The sequence below is a fragment of the Centropristis striata genome, chromosome 20, assembly GCF_030273125.1.
Source record: "Centropristis striata isolate RG_2023a ecotype Rhode Island chromosome 20, C.striata_1.0, whole genome shotgun sequence".
NCBI lineage: Eukaryota > Metazoa > Chordata > Actinopteri > Perciformes > Serranidae > Centropristis > Centropristis striata.
In genome coordinates, this window is record NC_081536.1 from 26,803,777 (window position 1) to 26,822,957 (window position 19,181).

Below are 19,181 nucleotides of genomic sequence, written 5' to 3' on the forward strand. Positions count from 1 at the left end.
GTTTTGATGATACAAATGTGAAAATAGTGTCATGGCTCTTAAAAAAGGTGATGTTACTGGTTGGGCCAGATTTATTTCCATTTTTTCCCCATTTTGTGCTGTTTTATACTCCCACTGCACTAGATTAAGCAGATACATTATTGTACTTTTTGACTTTACACTAAAGTCATTTCACAGATGTAGTTACTACTTACAGAGGAAACATACGATGAGCTTTCAAGACAATTTGCAACAGTTTGCAACGCAGTCAAAATGAGCTCCGTCTCAACTCCTACCAACTGAGAAATATTACGAAATTATGCAACAATTTAATAGCACGTTTGATTTTGCTTGAATGTCGGACTTTTGTGTCGCTATGCCTAAAGATGCCAGGTGCCATATTGATTTATGATTGTGGTCTATCCAAATATGTATTTATTCCATTTACATTTAGGTATTGATACCCTGACATTATTCAGTAGAGGATGTAAAATAATTGTTCCATTACTTGCCTCTATACACAATAACAATGATAGAGGTTCATTATATGTCATACTTTGGGAGATGGGTCTAGACAGATCTTAATAACTGCTAATTACATTTAACTACTACAACAAATACAATTTTAAATAAATGCTATCAAAATCAGAATCAGAAATACTTTATTGATCCCCAGGGGGAAATTTCTTGTTAGATTTGCTCTGTATAATAACAGAATAGAAAGTCATTCTGTAAAAAGATAAAGATGAAAAGGTAAAAAAAAAAAGAAAGAAAAGAGAAAAAAAGCATGCTACACTAAAAATTCAAGGTGCCCAAAAAGTTGGAATAATTTAGTTTTCAGAATCAATCCTCTGTTAATTGTGGTTTCAGATATACACTCTGTCAATAATAAATCTCATTGTCACAATAATTTCATGGAAAAAGGTAAAACATATTTTATTACAACTTTAAGAGTGACCATATACAACAATATAAAATACAAATGCAAGTTTTAAGTAAATATAAATATGTACAAATAGAAATAAAATAGAAATATGGAAATAAAGAAATAATTTGAAGTAAATAGAGTTATGTAAAAATATGTATATATGTAACAATAATTGATTTCTATAGAAAGTCAGACATAGATTAATTAATTAATTCATGATCCTTAACCGCTTATCAGCACACTGGTTGTGGGTCGTGATCTCCAGACTTTCACAAGACAGACAACCATTCACGCTCTCATTAATAGAGTCACCAATTATTGTTTATTGTTTATTGGATCCCCATAAGTTGTCACCATGGTGACAACTATTCTTCCTGGGGTCCCTAAAAAGCAAGACACATAACAGTAACATTCACATGCATCATGCATACACAGTACAAGTATATACATAGTACAATCACCTACACATACATACTCACACATATACACAGACACATTCAGAGATCAGCTCATTAAGAGCTTTCTCTGTACAAGTTTAAACAAAAAAAAATACAAAAAATGGCATTCTGCAGCTTTACAGATATCAGTCAAAACATTCTTTACTCAAAACAGCTTTTTTCAATTCCCTTCTAAATCCTGATTTCTTACACTTAAGGATGAAGCAGTATGGAAGTCCATTCCAGTATACAATAGCTCTGGACAATACAGTTCCTTTCAGTGCATTTGTCCTAGGTCTAGGTAGTCTGAAACGACAGCTTAAGGCCTGTCTGGTATCATAATTAAACCTAAGTGCATGTTTTTGGACTGTGGGAGGAAGCCGGTGTTCCTGGTGGGAACCCTCGCTGACACGGGGAGAACATGTAAACTCCACACAGAAGAGCCGCAGGCCGGAGTTGAACCAGCGACCCTCTAGCTGTGAGGCTAACAACTACACCATCGTGTAGCCCCTCAGACACAGATAATATTATAAAAAACATTATGAATTATCTGTTAGTGTTCTGCCCAATTTTATATAGACTCAGGGGTGGACAGCAGTGGATTTTTAGGGGGAGATAGCAAAGAGACAGTAGATTCCACATAGAAGCGCTGTACATCATCAGAAAGCTGAACTACTGTCAACACCTTAACACCTAAAAATGTCTAGGGGCGTTGAGTCATTCATTCAGTGCTTCTCACCACGTTATTAAATGGAAGTGATATGGTATCTTTGTCTTTAATTCTCTTTTTTTTCTTAGTTTCTCAGATGGTCATTGAGGAGGTCAATGCTATTCAGGAGAACCTGGAGATCGAGAGGACATGTAGAGAAAATGCTGAAGTCCTGGCCTCCAAGGTACACAAATCCTGTCACTAATGAACCACTGCTCTGTCATACCGCCTGTGTTATTTCTTTTCTTACATTGTCTAAGCAAGCCTGGATTCAAGTCCAGTAAAACACGCACACCAACAAAGTAATATTAATAAGTTAAAATGGATAATGTATTCAGGATTGCAGGATATGTGGATTCAAAAGATATTTTGGCTAAATATATAGGCTGCTACATCATCAAAGCAGTTATTTAAGACACGCGGTCAGTGCATTGCAGTAACCCTCACTTTGACACGTTCAATTTGTATGTTGCAATCAAAAGCACTCTGTGGTCCTCCGGTTCTGCTGCTGTCCCCATATCTTAGTGTCTCAAATTGCATTGGATTCTTTTGATTCAGAGCACACTTTTTTGGAGTCCTTGCTAAAATGTGAGTTGTGATTGAGAGTGGGGGAGCCTGGCACATAGTGATTTTGCAGCCCACTGCCGTTGAGCTTATCACTGTAATCATTTCTCATTCAATTTCTGGACAAAAGCCCTCACAGTCCACCTGGTTGGACCAGAGTTGGGCAGTGGGAGGCTTAGGGAGAATTATGGTGAAGGTTGACTGTTAGGCCTTTTTTCTTACTGCTCCTCGGCCTTCAGTTCTTCGGGTTGTTTGTCATCCTCATCTTACACGGGTGACAAGTAAGATTTTTACTGCCACAAATGACCACAGGGTATCTGGGTAAGTTGACTCTGTTGTTGATTGTGATCAGTGTCTTTTGACTCTCATCTACTGACTGTCTACTGCTCACTGCAATTCATTCTACATTTTATTAAGCCTTAACATCTCAACTTAAAACACAACATTCTGACAGTAAGTGTTTTTATTATTCCAGTATTCAACATGTGGATATTATAGATGCTGTAATTTATTATCTGCATACACACACACACATTTGTAGGCCAGGATTCTGTTGTTGTTTGTCTTTAATGTGTTTCCCGAAGATACAGGACATTTTTTATGTTGCCATATTAACCAAAATTAACTAGATTCCAAATTGGTCTGGATTGTGAGGCTATATGGCAATCACAAAAAATAACTTTAAATGTATTTCAGTATTGTGAGAGTGTATTACAAATATATTTCTTATAAATGCAAACAACACAAATGCTATTTTATTCTATCCTTCTTTTGGTACACGACAGTCATGTTTAGATATCAAATTATTGTGGCAACTGCTGACTTGAGTCACGTAAAAGCTAATACACTGCAAAAAAGGTGTGTCCAAAACAAGATAAAAACACAAAATCTGAGGGAAATGATGTTGCTGCACGGACAGATAATTTCACTTGACAACATTTCTTAAATTAAGATGATAAAATCTAGAAATAAGCATGTTGAACACTTAAAATAAGAAATTAACTCTCAAAACAAGAGAAATTCTTTAACACTTCTAAATCAAAGTTGTTATTTTTTATCTTGGTAAGAGCCAAATAATTTGCAGTGTACCTGCTGTATATCTGTAGCCTAATGGCACTGATGGCTAATGCTTAATAATGGAATGTATTTAGACATGCAATACAAATCATGACAGACAGTAGTTGTATTATAAGGTTTATAAGCCCTTTAGTGTTCCGTCCCTTTTGATAGAGAACTGGGGGTGGGAGGATCTGAAATATTAATTAATTAATTAATTAATTAAACCAATTAATTAATTAAAATGATTAAAGTGTATAGGGATTTAGAACATTATGGTAGTATATGGGAGTATATAAATTCCATTCTCATAATTAATTATGTCTCATTAGTTGTTTCAGCAATTCTTTGGTTGATACCATTTGTTTCACAGATTTGGTGCTGAATATCATTGTTTGAAGCCAATGGAAAATTATGGTAAAAAAAAAAACAAGAAAAAAGATCTATAGTTTGTGGTTGTAAAGTGTCATGAGGCTGTGAATATCTCCCCTGAACCCCCCTTGAAAAAATATATTACACTCTGTTCTGAGAAGTCAACAAGAACAACAAGATCTGTTACAAAGGGTGAGTGTAGTGTACCCCAACGCAAAACTGGATTTGGGAAGTCATAATTTTCTTGCATTGCCATGACTCAATGGAATACTTTGCCAACAGACATTATTTCATGTAGAAGTCCCCATGCCTTCTCACATCTTGCTAAGCGTTGGCTACAGTCAAGACAAGGGTGTACACATTTACGAAGTGTGTGTGTGTGTGTGTGTGTGTGTGTGTGTTGGGGGGGCAGCCTGTCCTTTCCTGTTGAATCTGCTTCAATGTTTCTATTTATCTATTGTATATATTGTCTCTTTGCCTTGTTCTGTTATTTTACGTGATCATTTTCTTTTTTAATATTAATTGTCTATGTACTGTTCCATCAACCTGCCCAGGGACTACAGGTGAAAAATAGCAATCTGCTAGAACCAGGCACAATGAATATTCTTGTTGTACAAGATTAATGTCTGATTGTGCGCTGTCCCTGTCTTGAAATAAATTAAATTACAATTACAACCAAGATAAGGCATTCATAAAATGATGTGTACACGGCCCTCGTCTCCTGCCTCACTTATAGAGATGGGAGTAAATAATGACCACAATATGAGCTTTAAAAGAAAGAACAAAGGAATGACATGGCATTTCAGTCGGCTGAAATGAGGTTCTTGGTAGAGTGTTGGAGCTCAGACATCCAGAGGAACTCAGAGTAGAGCCACTGCTCCTTGGCATTAACAGGGGCTGGATGAGGTAGTTAGGGCAGTAGAAGTTCTCAGGGCACAAGATTGATTGCTTGATGCTGCTGCCACCCAGGCGGGATATGCGGCAGAAAATGGATAGATAAATGAATGGAATACAGAAAAGGGGCATTGTGCAGAGATGTACATTTATATGACCATTCTTAACATGCAAAATATTTATTTCAAGGCCGAATATAAACAAAGATCTCCTTTTGTAACAAGACAACAGGAGACTACAGAGTCAACACTGCAAATTATTTGTTTCTTACCAAGATAAAAAAAAACCCTTAGATTTAGAAGTGTGAGATAATTTATCTTGTTTTAAGAGTTAATTTCTTATTTTAAGTGTTCAAAATGCTTATTCCTAGATTTAACAATCTCAATTTAAGAAATCTTGTTAAGTGAAATTATCTGTCCATGCAGCAAGATCATTTCCCTCAGATTTTGTGTTTTTATCTTGTTTTTAGACACACCTTTTTTGCAGTGAACCAAATATGCAACACATTCCTGTTATTGTACTTTATGAATGCAAATATGCAGGTTTGCTTCCAGGTTTGCAACTCTTTCGTCAGTTGCAAAATATTCCCGTTGCATCAGGATGGTGAATTGTCATTGCCTTGTGAGAGAGATTAGTTTGTGTCATGTATCTTTTCATAATGTATCAGGCTACGTCTGGTCTCCTGGTCTGACAGCAGGACTTTATCTATTTGTACTGACTTAAAGCTTGCTTCGTGGCAGTCTAACTCTCTTTCAAACTGTATTTTATGTCTTTGGCCTCTTCTGCTCAGTGTTTCTTTCCTCCTTATATATAACAGTGTCCATAACTAGACACTCCTGTGCCGCCTTGCTAATATAGCAGGGTTTATGAGCACTCAGTGAGGGGCACACAGACAGATAGTCCTTGATTAGCCATATCCGAGAATATCGCCATACATCAACGGTTCACTTAGTTAAAAGCAACACATTTCTTCACCATTAATCCAAGTGCTGTGAATAGAATTTGGTTGGAGTAAGTGATGTTACCTGTTTGAACAGTGTTGACCTTTCATAGCATTTCAGCAATACTGTGAAGTCACAGTTTCTGCACTCTGAGGGTGTTCACATCATTTTATTACTCATTTACATTTAAATCAAACCCAAAATACATAGGAAGGTGTTCCCAGAGGAGGACAGACGAATTGAACTCTGTATTAATTTCTTAGTACCTAATGATGGTAATTTTGCATACCAAATATCCCCCAACCCACTCTGAAGTTCGGAGCAATTCCTTAACTCCTCAAAATTTTGAATTAAAAAGGCAACTGGAGGGAGTTAGCAATTTACAACCAGTCAAGTCAGAATGTGCATATTGATGCTTCACGTTTCTGTGTTGATGTGTGATCAGAGGTAAGATGGAGGAGTGGTGACTTTGTAACGGTGGCCTCCAGAAAGTGCTAGCCTGATGCTATGCCTGCCTTGATTTATCTGAGTATGTAATTTTATATGTACATCTCTCGCAAATTGTAGATTATTATCAAAAATTCCATGTTATGTATTGTTGATTGCATTTTAAAAAATGCAGTCTGAAGGGCATCTTCAGAAGATGGAATTGCTGCAATCTGCTTCCACCGGGATGCCATTAATAAACGATTTTTTTATGGCTCGTCTTTTCTATTTCTCTTCTTTTGTCTCCTCTCCAGGCACTTTTCTTCCTTCAGATGAAACCAAGGAACATGCATAATTGGCATCCATCTCCTTCCTGTAGACTAGAATCACGTTTACTTAGTGATGGTCTCCTTATGGCCGTCGTGGTGATTGAACTTTTAAAAATAGATTGGCCATTGTGGCAGTTTAGTATGTATGCCTTACGTAGAACTGATCAATTTGCAAATAATTTCAAAGATAAACGACACATAAGAATACGTGTTTGAAGTGATAATCACACATGATGCACAGAAATGCAAGATGCAAATACATGTCACATAAGAAAACTGTGATTACATCTAAAAGGAGAGATATTCACTGCCTCATTCGTCGTCTGCTGGTGCTTCTTAGATGATGCTTTTTCACACCTTATCATTGCTTTTGCATGCGTCCTGCCATTATGACTGATTGCAGGGCCAAAAGAAAGAAGAAATCAACATCTCATCTGCCCTGTCTGTTGCTCTGCTATCTCATTTCTTTGCCTGTTTTCCACTAGCTTAATACAAAGCACGCTTGTCACTTTATGCAGATTTGAGAAATGAAGGCTCTGTAAGATGCAGGCTCTGTCAGTTTTTGTTGGATTCATGTCATCTTTTAGGAAATACATGCAAAATATGCCACAGGTTGTTCATGTGGCTGCACAGTGTAATCTTGTATTGAGGTATGGTGGGTGTATTCATCCTCTTAATGTTTTCCATTTAAAGGAGACTACTCTTCAAAAAGTTTAGTGTTTAATGCTTGTTTGTACTACCTTTGCTGCTTTAACAAATCCAACAGATTTAAGATAATATAATAACAGAAGCAAGCTGTTACCTGTTTTAAAGTAATAATTTTGCACATTTTTCCAACCATTCTGTTTTTATATCACCCTCCAAGTAATTAAATACAATTTGTTAAATATATAAAGTAAATATTATATCTTAAAAATACTAGACTTTAATACAATATATTATAAATTGCACCAAATGAGGACGACACAACTCTTGTTGTTTTGTTGTGCTGCCAAATACATTTTACACACAAATGCATACAAATGCATCATATTTGAAAATACTGTAAGTGATTTATGTGTCCAACGAGGCCTTATTCTTGTGTTGTTCCTCAACTTCATCCTTGCTTGTGTTGAATTAACTCTCAAATGTACGTCGCTTTGGATAAAAGCTAAATGAAACACTGTAAAAATAATCGCCTAAGTAATTTTTTGTGAAAATTGTTTTGTTTTTTTGCCTTAATCATCTCCTCATGACGCCGACCACCTATGGTAAAATCGCCTAATCCTCAGTTGATCAGATCATGTGATTTTACCCCTTTAAGATAATGGCCTATGTCAAGTGTGTGACTTAAGCGGATTTATTATACCTAAGTCAAAATAAAATGTGACTTAGGCAATTTTTTGAACATGCCTTTGTGACTTAAGCAAGATATGGTAACACTTTATTTTGAAGGTGTCTACATAAGAGTGACGTGAGCGTGTCATAAACATGACATGGGATGTGTCATGAACATTAATGTAATGAAGTAACATTAATGCTCATGATACTTGTCATGTCATGTTTATATTTTATTTTATATCATATATATATATATATATATATATATATATATATATATATATATATATATAGACCCAAGGTCGCTCTTGTAGTTGAGTATTTTGAGATTATGTGACACCCTGGACATCATTCAATTATTAGGGCCTCGGGGCAATTGCACCAAGCACTGGTCCCGTACAGCAATAGCTGTAGGGACCAGTGCTCGGGGCAAAGCCCAGAGGCCCTAATAATTGAATGATGTCCAGGCAAAGCCCCGAGCACTACTGTTATACTGTGGATTTCTTCTTATTCCTCTTCCGGACGCAATTTCGTCCCGCTACTAGTCCTACAACTTAAAGAGTTGCAGGACAAATTATATATCAAAATGTGCATTTTGATCGGGATCGGTGTGCTATTACTTTTCTCTACAGAATACGAATTTTTCGCGACGTAAGTCGCGACGTAAGTCGCGAAAAACTGCTCAAAATTTTGCATTGAAATGAATGGGACAGCCGACAAAAAATGAGCGAAAAAAAACAATCATTGGAGATTTTTAAACGTCTACTTCTCCGGCATAATTTCACCTAGAGACTCCATTTAAACTTTAAACAGTAGACACAAGTCTTGTGTATCGGTGTATTAATCCACGTTTCGATAGGTCATATAGTTTTTTATCAATCCCTGTTCAATGACCATGATAATTTTTGGAGAAATTCTGAGATTATAATGGGTGTGTATTGCACGGAATGTTCGTGTCAGAGTGTGTGATGTCATCGCTCAGAGTGTAGAGGGAGAGGTAAAACTGTCAAAAAAATACATTTTCAAACTGCGCTCCAGGCCACAAATTTCACTCTACAGAAATAATTTATACATAGAAACGTAGGAAAATTTGTCTTCTCACTCACAATCCTCTGGTAAAGCTGTCAGAGTTATAGTTTGGGCGTACGACGCACAGATGTGGCACCAACACCACCAACAGCCTCATTGGGTCCCATATTAAAAACGCAGGGAGATATTTGAAAAAGGGATATGGAACAGTTTTTTTAGATCGCTCTAACAAAGCTATTTTTTCATTTTTCTGAAAAAAAAAACATATGTAGACGTTCAGGAAGAATTCAGGACGTTCAAAGTGAAGTCGAATCAATGATAGGTATTATGGTTTTGCCAAAAATGCTCACTGTCACATGTCACTCTTTCGGAACTTTAACAGGTGGTATCAGTTAATTCAGTTGATTGCTTTGATCTGATTGCCTTTGATCTTTGATGTGATTACAGTTACAGATACACACACACACATGCGCGTAAGTGTGCACACTCCTCACACATGCATACACATGCTTCAAACACGCACACACGCACACACAAGTAACTTTGTGATTTTAATTACACACACAGGTAACTTTATGTGATTTTAATTACACACACACACACACACACACATACACACACACACACACACACACACACACAGGTAACTTTATGCGATTTTCGCCACACACACACACACACACACACACACACACACACACACACACATTTTGAGGTTAAAGGGCATAGTTTGAAATCTCTGAAGAATCTCATCATAGTGTACACACACCGGCAGTAGCCCCCGTGGCCCTTTCAAAATTTCCCCAGAGGAAATTTTCTAGTTTGTATTATTACTGCATTGATATTTATGTTATTAACTTGTTATAAACAATCAATATTATTGGCAGAAATAGAGGGCCCAAAATCGAATTCTGCTTAGGGCCCCATGGAGGCTTGGGCCGGCTCTGCTTTAGACCCATGTTGTCCATCAAAGGGTTAAGAAACGGTCAATCTATGGGACTGTTATCTTGAAAAACAAGCGTTGTTGAGTTGACATTATTGACATTGGCTTTTATTTTGAAAATGTAGGTCCATCCATTGATTCCTGTTGCATACCATAACCCTTTACCCATGCTAAATGACATTGTAGATTGTAGATATCCCTTTGTCGGTTCTTTAGGCGAAGTGATGGTGAGATGGTTTTGGGGTTTGGCTCAGTGCTTAAGATGGAATAAAATGATTGCAGTACTTGGGCTCAGGAGGACAATGGGTTTTATAGTAGCAGGCAGAGCTGAACTTGACCACATACCTGCACAGCAGCACATTTTGCCTCATTTCCAAGCTTGTTTGATCAGGACACAACCCTGTGTACCAGCCTGTATTAGAAAGTGGCGGTATGATAATAAGTTACAGCTTTGCAGCTCTGCTTTGTTGGACAGAAATGTATGTGCACATATGCCAAACTGCTAAGATGTGTCCCACTGTAAGCACAGGACCACTGGATTTATTTGATGAAAAAATGTATTTTTAAGAAAGAAAATCACAAGAAAGACAATTTCTCAGCATAGCAAAAATAATTAGCCTTCAGCCTTCCTTCTTTTTGTCTGCTTATAATTGGAGGCTGATTGGTGCCAAAGCCAAGATACAGTAGTGAGTTAGACATGTTGGGATTACAATCACACGGTCGCCCATAAAGTTGTAATAATTCAGTTTTTAGACACAATCATTTGTTAATTGTGTTTTTTTTTTCATTGTGATATGTTTGGAAGAGATAGACTAACAGTTTTTGAGTAAAAGTTTTGAGAAGATACACACTATAGTGTTTAAACAGAGTAAATGATTTTGCATATTCAACCATAAAAATGAATTGGCTCTGACAATCCAGTATGACATAATATATTGTGACACTTGATTAAAACAATGCTTAACTGCTTTATGGTGCTTTATGGCACAAAGGATTAAACATTTCATTTTGCACGTAACGTAGACAGTGCATAATAGTACTTATTGAAAAGTGACTTCATCTTTTAGATATATTAAATATCTCTTGTATCTCCAAACTTTAGATAGTTTACCACTGAGTCATATTGGTCTATAATATTCATGAATATATAAAACATTGAAAATCCTTGTCCCTCATCACTGTAGTTGAACCATGAGAACCGCTCTCTGAAGAGGAAGAGCATGATGTTGCTGTCCCACCTCAGCCCAGAGACCATCACTGAGATCAACCTTGACGATGAAGAGGAGGAGAGTGAAGAGCTACATGTAGCCACCAACGTCTGTGTCTCTCCCCAGTGCCAGACCATCATCTCAGGTACAGCATGTACCCTCCGTCTGGGATGTATGTCACACATTTAACAGCAGCTCATCATAGCATCCATGGCATTGTTTGCACTGTACACGTAACATCATCAGTGGCAGTGGGTTTTGGAAGGTAAGTCTGATTTTGACTGCTTAATTCCTGTCAAACCTAAACACAAGTTGCACATGTCAGACCACAGGAGTGCTACTCAGCCTGTGAAAACAGCTGTTTAATGTTTTGAAGTCACTGCAATTAGCAATTACACACTATGACATAAACTTGTGTCATAAACATTATTGCAGGACACAAACTCTACAGTATATGAAGTGCAGTCTTATCACAGTTGCCTCAGTTGATATTTATTTTAATCAAAATATATGCTAAATGCACCAAAGTGCAAGTAGATTTTAAAAGTAGGGCCGGGACTCGATAAAAAAAAATTAATCTAATTAATTAGAGGCTTTGCAATTAATTAAACGAAATGAATCGCATTTTAATCGCATATAAATATTTGACCTGAGAACAGTGAGAAGAAATTTTTTTCACATGGATTTTTAGTATACCATTGAATAATGACTGAATACATAAGCTTAGGCAACAAAAATATTGTTTATTTTTGTTCGACAGACCAGTGCAATTTTTGCCATTAAGTGTAGCAATAGCATATTTAGAAATATAGTACATTTCAGAAATTCAGGTAGCCTATAGGTAGACCTTTTAGCTAGCTGCTATATGTTTTGCATTGAGGTGATACTTGAGGCTCGATGTGCTGCGGTGATATGTGAATTCCTGGTTGCATAGCAACACGACCATGCTCTTATCGACGCTTCCATCCGTTGGTTTTTTGTAACAAAATATCCCATCATCCACGGGGCCAACCAAAGCGTCTCATCAGCTTCTTCGTGGTTTGTTGTTGTCTGAACTCATGAACGCTAGTTGGTGCTCCAGTATAATCGGTCCACCTGAAACTCATCCAGTGAGAAACGTTCCGCGGTGCAAAAATAAGTGCGATTAAAATGCGTCAATTTTTTTAACGCGTTAATTTTTGTGTAATTAATTAATCTTAATTAACGCGTTAAAGTCCCGACCCTAATTAAAAGCATACCTATAATAAAGGAAAGGAGCCAGCTGAGGTGGTTTGGGCACCTAGTAAGGGTCCTCCCGGGCGCCTCCCGTTAGAGGTGTTTTGGGCACGTCCAACTGGTAGGAGGCCCCGGGGAAGACCCAGAACACGGTGGAGGGATTACATCTCTCTCCTGGCCTGGGAACGCCTCGGGGTGCCCCAGGAGGAGCTGGACGTTGTGGCTGGGGAGAGGGACGCCTGGCTTAACCTGCTGCCCCTGCAACCCGGCCCCGGATAAGCGGAGGAAAATGGATGGATGGATCTATAATAAAGAGGGCAAAAATAGTGTAAACTAGTCATTTGGGAAACCGCTAAACTGTACATTACATATGCATAAAGTAAGTAACCAATAGCCACGTACAGTATGTTCAGTGAGTCTTAACAGTCTACTAGTCAACTGCTTTCGTACCGCTGCAGCTGTCTCAGGGAAATGTCATCATCAGTTCCTTTAGTCAGTCAGTAATTATACCTCAGGTGATAATGGATTCATACTCCATCATGCTTCCCCATCATGTGGTTCAAGGCTGCTGGCATTATAAGGGAGAGATAATTATTTTGTTTGCAAATTATATACTTTGATGCAGAATAGGGTTGAATACAGAAATAAGTTGGCTTGATCAAACATTATGGGTCTATTTTGTTGAAACTTAATGTTGATGGACAACTAGTCCAAGCACCTCTTGCCAGGGAACACATAGGATACTTTCATTCTACAAGTCTACACTTTTGCCATATAAAGGTCGAAACTGAATACGATCAGAGAACATCTGTTGTAATTTCTAAGCTGAGCGCATCACAGGTAGAGTCTAAAAAAATAACTCCTGCCATCTTCAAAACTGTTCATCGGCAGCATTTTCATTTAATGTAAGAATTTTATCCATCAGAATACTTGTCCTACTTAACAAAGGGCATTCCATCCCTCCCCAAAAACAATTTTAGGTGTCAGTGACCTTTTTCTGCTTAAGTACCCTCATAAATGTCTCAGCCTGGTCCTGCTGTGAGCCGCTTTGTAGTAACAGATTAAATCTTTGTGTCATTTCAAAGATTTCAGAACAAAAGTGTTACTTTAATTTCCTGGCTACATAAATTCCTACATGCAGTTTATGCAATTAGCACACAAAGCAGATGACTCACATTATAACAGTAACAATACAATTTAACGGTGCTGTTTTATTTAATTTCAAAGTATATTCATACCCATTACATTAAGTTTAGCAAACACATATCACACAGAAATAATTAACTGGCTAGTGCTGTATATTCTCTTGTGCTTTTCACTGCTGTGCTGTGTTTAACCTTAATTAATCACAACCTAAAAGCAAATTAAATCATGTATTTGATCATATGCTGTGTATTTTGGCCTCTGATACTCAGTTACTGTGATTTAACTAGTATTTATTCAACAGTGCATTAAGGCCAGGCACACTAACCTTGATTGTACCAACCGTTTGAGATAGCTTTTTTTTACTGTTTAATTTGATGGATTTGGTCAGGTGACAAAAACATCATCCCAATATCCGAAGGTGACATTAATAACCAAAGAACACAGTCACAGTCCTCTACCAAGGCAACTATAATGCAAATATACTCAATATAAGCATCTCAGGAAAATACCATTGAGTTGTGAACTGCTTTGATTTTTTATGTTTCAGAGCTACAAAATAAGTTGGAACAACATCAAGTGGTCATTGACGCAGTAAAACAACAGCTGAGGGACACCAGGGAAGAAGTAAGTTAGGATTGTATTGTGCACTGTTTCTATACACATTACATCTATGTCCATAATAAGTCTGTCACAGCAAGGGATGGGAATAATTAATCGATGATCGAGAAATGGTCATTAAGAATTTGGTCGACCATGTGAAATTTTTAATCGACCTGCCTATTTTTTTATTTTATCTCTGACTGCGTATCACTGAAATGAAACACGTTCAGTCCTGCGGCCATATGTCAATAAGCCAATGAGCTGAGAATTAAGTTGGCTAAAGCTGCAGTTTGCAAACTGAAAGCTGCAATAACAATTATAAAACACACAGAAACACATGAGTATATATATATATATATATATATGTATATATATATATATATATTTTCTTTAATTATTATTATTTTTTTTATTTTTTTTGCCCATGTATGCATGTTTTTATATATACTGGAGTATGCAAACAAATATAGTGATTAATCGATGAATCAATCGTTAGCATTATAGATAATGGAGTTAGACCTGCACCTGTACCTATTTGGGGCTGGAAGTGTACACTACCCACCTTTTTCACTACTGTACACCATCAGCAAAATTATGATTGATAGCAATGATTGCTGGTTAACTGCAACATTTATTTGGCATGATTTAATCTTCCATCACTGTGAGTCATCAGTAACAACAACAAAGTGACATTAGCATGGGTGACAGAAAGCCACTTTAATACCCCCGTGCAGGTACAGGTTTGCATTGGTAAGGTGACATTTTGCTGAGGTGCAGTGAAGTTTTTGCATCAATAGTGAGTTATGCACCCTTTGTGTACTATTTCCCTTACTTTATCTGTCAGAATCAGAGTCTGTTTATGTCACTTTTGCCACATCCAAGGGAGTAATGGGGAAATGATGTGTTGTTAGGTCTAGGAGATTTAATAAACACCAAGCCGTGCAGCTATACCAGACACTAAAAGGCATAACATATCCTAAATGGCAATGCATGTGGGCCTAGCTGAACCCCAGTGATCTCCTCTCACAGTGGCACTTCACTCCCCTCCAGCAGTGTCAACTCACTCAAGCTTTGTGGGAGGCTGCTCTGGTGTTAACCACTCACTGACAGCTCACAACTCAGTTCATGTAGATTGACAGAAACAAAACCAAGCTTCTCTTTCTTGCATTTCCTTGTTCCTCCTCTCTCTCTCTTGTTCTTCCTCTCACTTCCTTCTTGGCATTCTGCAACCAATCAGAAGGACAAATGACCATGTGATCATGATTGTTTTTACTCACTAGAAGTCTGTTTGCACTTCATTGCCAGATAGTCAGTATGTTAAGTTAAGCAGTTGACCTGCACATGACTGCATTTTGCTTTCTGCACAGCTTTTTCATTTCATGGTACTGTATATCAGCATAGTGTATATTTCCTCCCCTGCAGGTAGTGGTTGGTTCTCATTCATTCCAAAATTGTATGGGAATGACCTTGTAGAGGTCTTGAGTGTGGAAATCCAACAATTTGTGTATTAATGCAATGCACACTTCAAACAAGGATGCTTCAGGTTAGGTGCAAGGTAGTTAATGAAATAAAAAAAAATATTTATAAGAAATACTACATTTTAAAAAAAACATTTGCTTTAAGTTACCACTGTTTAATGCCTCAGGAACCTGAGAGTAGAAAAGTCTTGCCCATTAGTCGTACTACCGTGAATAGTGTGACTCTAAATGTTATATGTAAAAAGAAAAACTCCATTTTAATAACGATGAGTGAAATAAAATAAAACTTATTAAATTCTCTGTTTGTCTGGACTCCATCCTTCCTTACATTCGCAGCTGCTGAGAGAGAAACACGATAACACTGTTTTAATTGCTGAGACAGTGCAGCAAAAGAAGCTCCTGGGGAAATATAACAGAGGTAAGTGGAGGGCACACATTGTCTTACTTTTTGAAAACATTATCGCTAATTATCATAGAACATAGAAAACATGGAAACTAATCATGAGTATGGTCTTATTTGATTGTCACATATATATTGGTTAGTACATTACCTTTTAAAAGGTATGAATGACCCAACTTTGAAATCTATGTCCAGTGTCTCAGTTTGCTGTGGAGGAATATGAGGCCTTACAGGACACCTTGGACCTGGAGAGGGACCTGAGGGCAGAGGCAGAGAGCTTTGCCAGAGTGGTGAGGTTTTTTTTTTTTTGGTTTTTTTTACAGTAGCCCTTCATTTTCCTCTCTTATTCTGTGTATGATGATTTTTATTTGGTTTTCTCCCTTGCAACAATGTGTCCCAACTCTCCTCCACATGGGGGAGTGATATCAATTTCCCCTCTGGTCTGTTTATCAGATGATGGCTGAGCAGGCGAAGCTGAAGAGACAGAGTCAGATCCTGATGCAGAGCTCCTCGCCCAGTCAAGCTCTACAGGAAGCCCTGAGCCAGGTCAACACACTGACCCAGGATCTGGAGACACAGAGGCTGCAGCACCAGGACCAGGTCAGTGAATACCACTCTGGCTCTTTCACCATTTACTGCTCAATCAGCACCGAGCTTACAAGTATGACAAGCACTTTGTTCAGAACACACTGCAAATAAGGTGTGTCTAAAAACAAGATAAAAACACTAAATCTGAGGGAAATGATCTTGCTGCATGGATAGATAATTTCAGATTTCTTAAATTAAGATTGTTAAACCTAGAAATAAGCATGTTGAACACTTAAAATAAGAAATTAACTCTTAAAACAAGATAATTTATCCAACACTTCTAAATCTAAATTTTTTTTTATCTTGGTAAGAAACAAATAATTTGCAGTGCACTCTGCTCGGACCAGTTCATCGCTGCTTGCAGCTTTAATTTATCTTGTTTTAAGAGTTAATTTCTTATTTTAAGCGTTCAACATGCTCATTTCTAGATTTAATAATCTTAATTTAAGAAATCTTGTCAAGTGAAATTATCTGTCCATGCAGCAAGATCATTTCCCTCAGATTTAGTGTTTTTATCTTGTTTTTAGACATCCTTTTTTGCAGTACACGTCACTCTAGTGTCACACAGGATTGTGCATGCACGCCAGTTGCAGACAGAATCAGAAGTAATTCAATAGAAAACTTTCATCACAGGAAGAGTTGTAAACTGTTTTGTCGTGTGTTGCCAAAACCAAAAAGATACAAATAAAAGTCTTCTTTTTCATACATATACATTATTATTTTACATTTATATAGTCATGTTTTATAATTGCCTATCCCTGACAATTTGTTATAATATCAATACAGCATTTCAACAGTAAAACAAAGAAATTGTCCTGTGAGAAAGTAGTCTTTTTTGCTTGGTAATTTTCTTGGCCATCACAGTGTTCTGATTTCCTGTTTTTTTTCATCTGGCATGCACGCATGGACAGTATTTGTATACAAATAATTGGTCTTTATTGTGGGCTTTTTGTCTTAATAGTAATAGTCAGCAGAACTTGTGGGATGGTTATTTGTTAACAAAATATGACATTATTTAAAACCAGCCTGTTGTGAGAAGAACTACAGGTAACATGAGTATTAGAGTAAAAACTGTTTCTCACTTTCCACTTGTCAAAACTGCAGGAAAAAAAAGAGAAATGGAAAAGGATCAGTGTTCAGTTGTGGTGACCCTCGCTTCCCTCCGCCATGATTTCAGCCATCTCAGTTTGGACATTTTAGTGTTCTCAGCTGGACATAAACGTGAATTCAGATACACTTTATGGACCTGAAACTATGAGGTTATATAGTATTATTATATAGAGTAGGCAGTCCTTTTAGCAATTTTATTATGGCAGAGTGAGTGAAATATGTGTGTGTCATCCTTATGTCAAACGAAAAAGCCATTAAATCATCACCTCATAGCAATATGCAGTCCAGTATTATAAGTGGGTACTGTACAGAAGAAAGAAGGTTTATGAGAGTTGATTGATACATACTGTAAATCTGTATCTCATTAACCCTCTGGAGTCCATTAAACCACCTGCACATTACTTCTTCATGACATGAAGACATAAAAATGAAGCAACATTAAGTCTTGCCATCAGCTTCCCTCTAAAGTTCTGGCTTGAAACTCCATGCCAGATTTTTTTTTATGATATTCAGTAAGTAAAACCGAAGATGTTGTCAAATTTATTTAGTATAAAATATTGAACTAGATATTATACTCATTTTACCTGTTACATGTTATATATGCAACCTGTATTCATATTTGCAATATTTAAAATTCTGTGTGTTGAAACATAATTTTCAAGATCAGATTTTTTAACAGTTTTTTTAACGGACATAAAAGTTGAAGATTTCAGAGGGTTAAAAAAAAGTCTTGACAGGTCCTGACCCAACTATATATATATAAATTGTCATGAGCAGTGATCAAGCCGTGTTGACTGGATCTGTTTGAATTGACCGAAGAAGGATTGAATATGGATCAGATTACCCTGGTCATTGGTGTGAAGGAGGTATTTGTGAAAATATTGCACTGCTTATATAACTATATAACTATATTTTTTAATTATTTATTAAACTGTAAGAATGACTGCAAATATGACAGAGAATTAAGCCTTTAATGATTAGATACAACTGGAACATCTTCCAGAACTGTGAGCATGACTTCCAGAAGAAAACCCACAAAGTTTGGATGCTAATTCTGACAACTTGAGCTTGGTTTTAAATCAGGACATTGTCAGGTTTCTCAGGTTTGCAATGAAAATGTGTATTCATTCTAAAAATTAGGAAGCTTGCTTTAACATGCTTAATCACACATTCACACACACACACACACACACACACACACACACACACACACACACACACACACACACACACCAACACTGCCATTAGACTGTGAGCTGAACAAGGTAATTCTATTAATATATATATATATATATATATGTATATGCATTCATTCATTAGCCTTAACCTATCCTTATCCCAGCTAACTTTGGGCGAGAGACGTGGTACACTAATCTCCAGACTACCACAGGGCTAACACATAGAGACAGACAACCATTTGCACTGAGGCAGGGGTGAACATGCAAACTCCACATGGAGGAGCCAGTCGAACCGGTGATTCATTTGCTGTGAGGCGAAAGTGACTCACAG

At 37.1% G+C, this 19,181-nt stretch overlaps 1 protein-coding gene across 1 annotated transcript in view; it reads left to right on the forward strand.

Moving 5' to 3' along the window:
- shtn1 (shootin 1) overlaps window positions 1-19,181 on the forward strand; it is a 48,839-nt gene that overhangs the window by 12,868 nt on the left and 16,790 nt on the right. Inside the window, exons 4-9 of the mRNA XM_059323913.1 lie at window positions 2,143-2,237; window positions 11,112-11,280; window positions 14,044-14,120; window positions 15,911-15,992; window positions 16,170-16,264; window positions 16,428-16,574. Coding sequence (XP_059179896.1) covers window positions 2,143-2,237; window positions 11,112-11,280; window positions 14,044-14,120; window positions 15,911-15,992; window positions 16,170-16,264; window positions 16,428-16,574 — 665 coding nt within the window. The remainder of the gene's footprint in view (window positions 1-2,142; window positions 2,238-11,111; window positions 11,281-14,043; window positions 14,121-15,910; window positions 15,993-16,169; window positions 16,265-16,427; window positions 16,575-19,181) is intronic.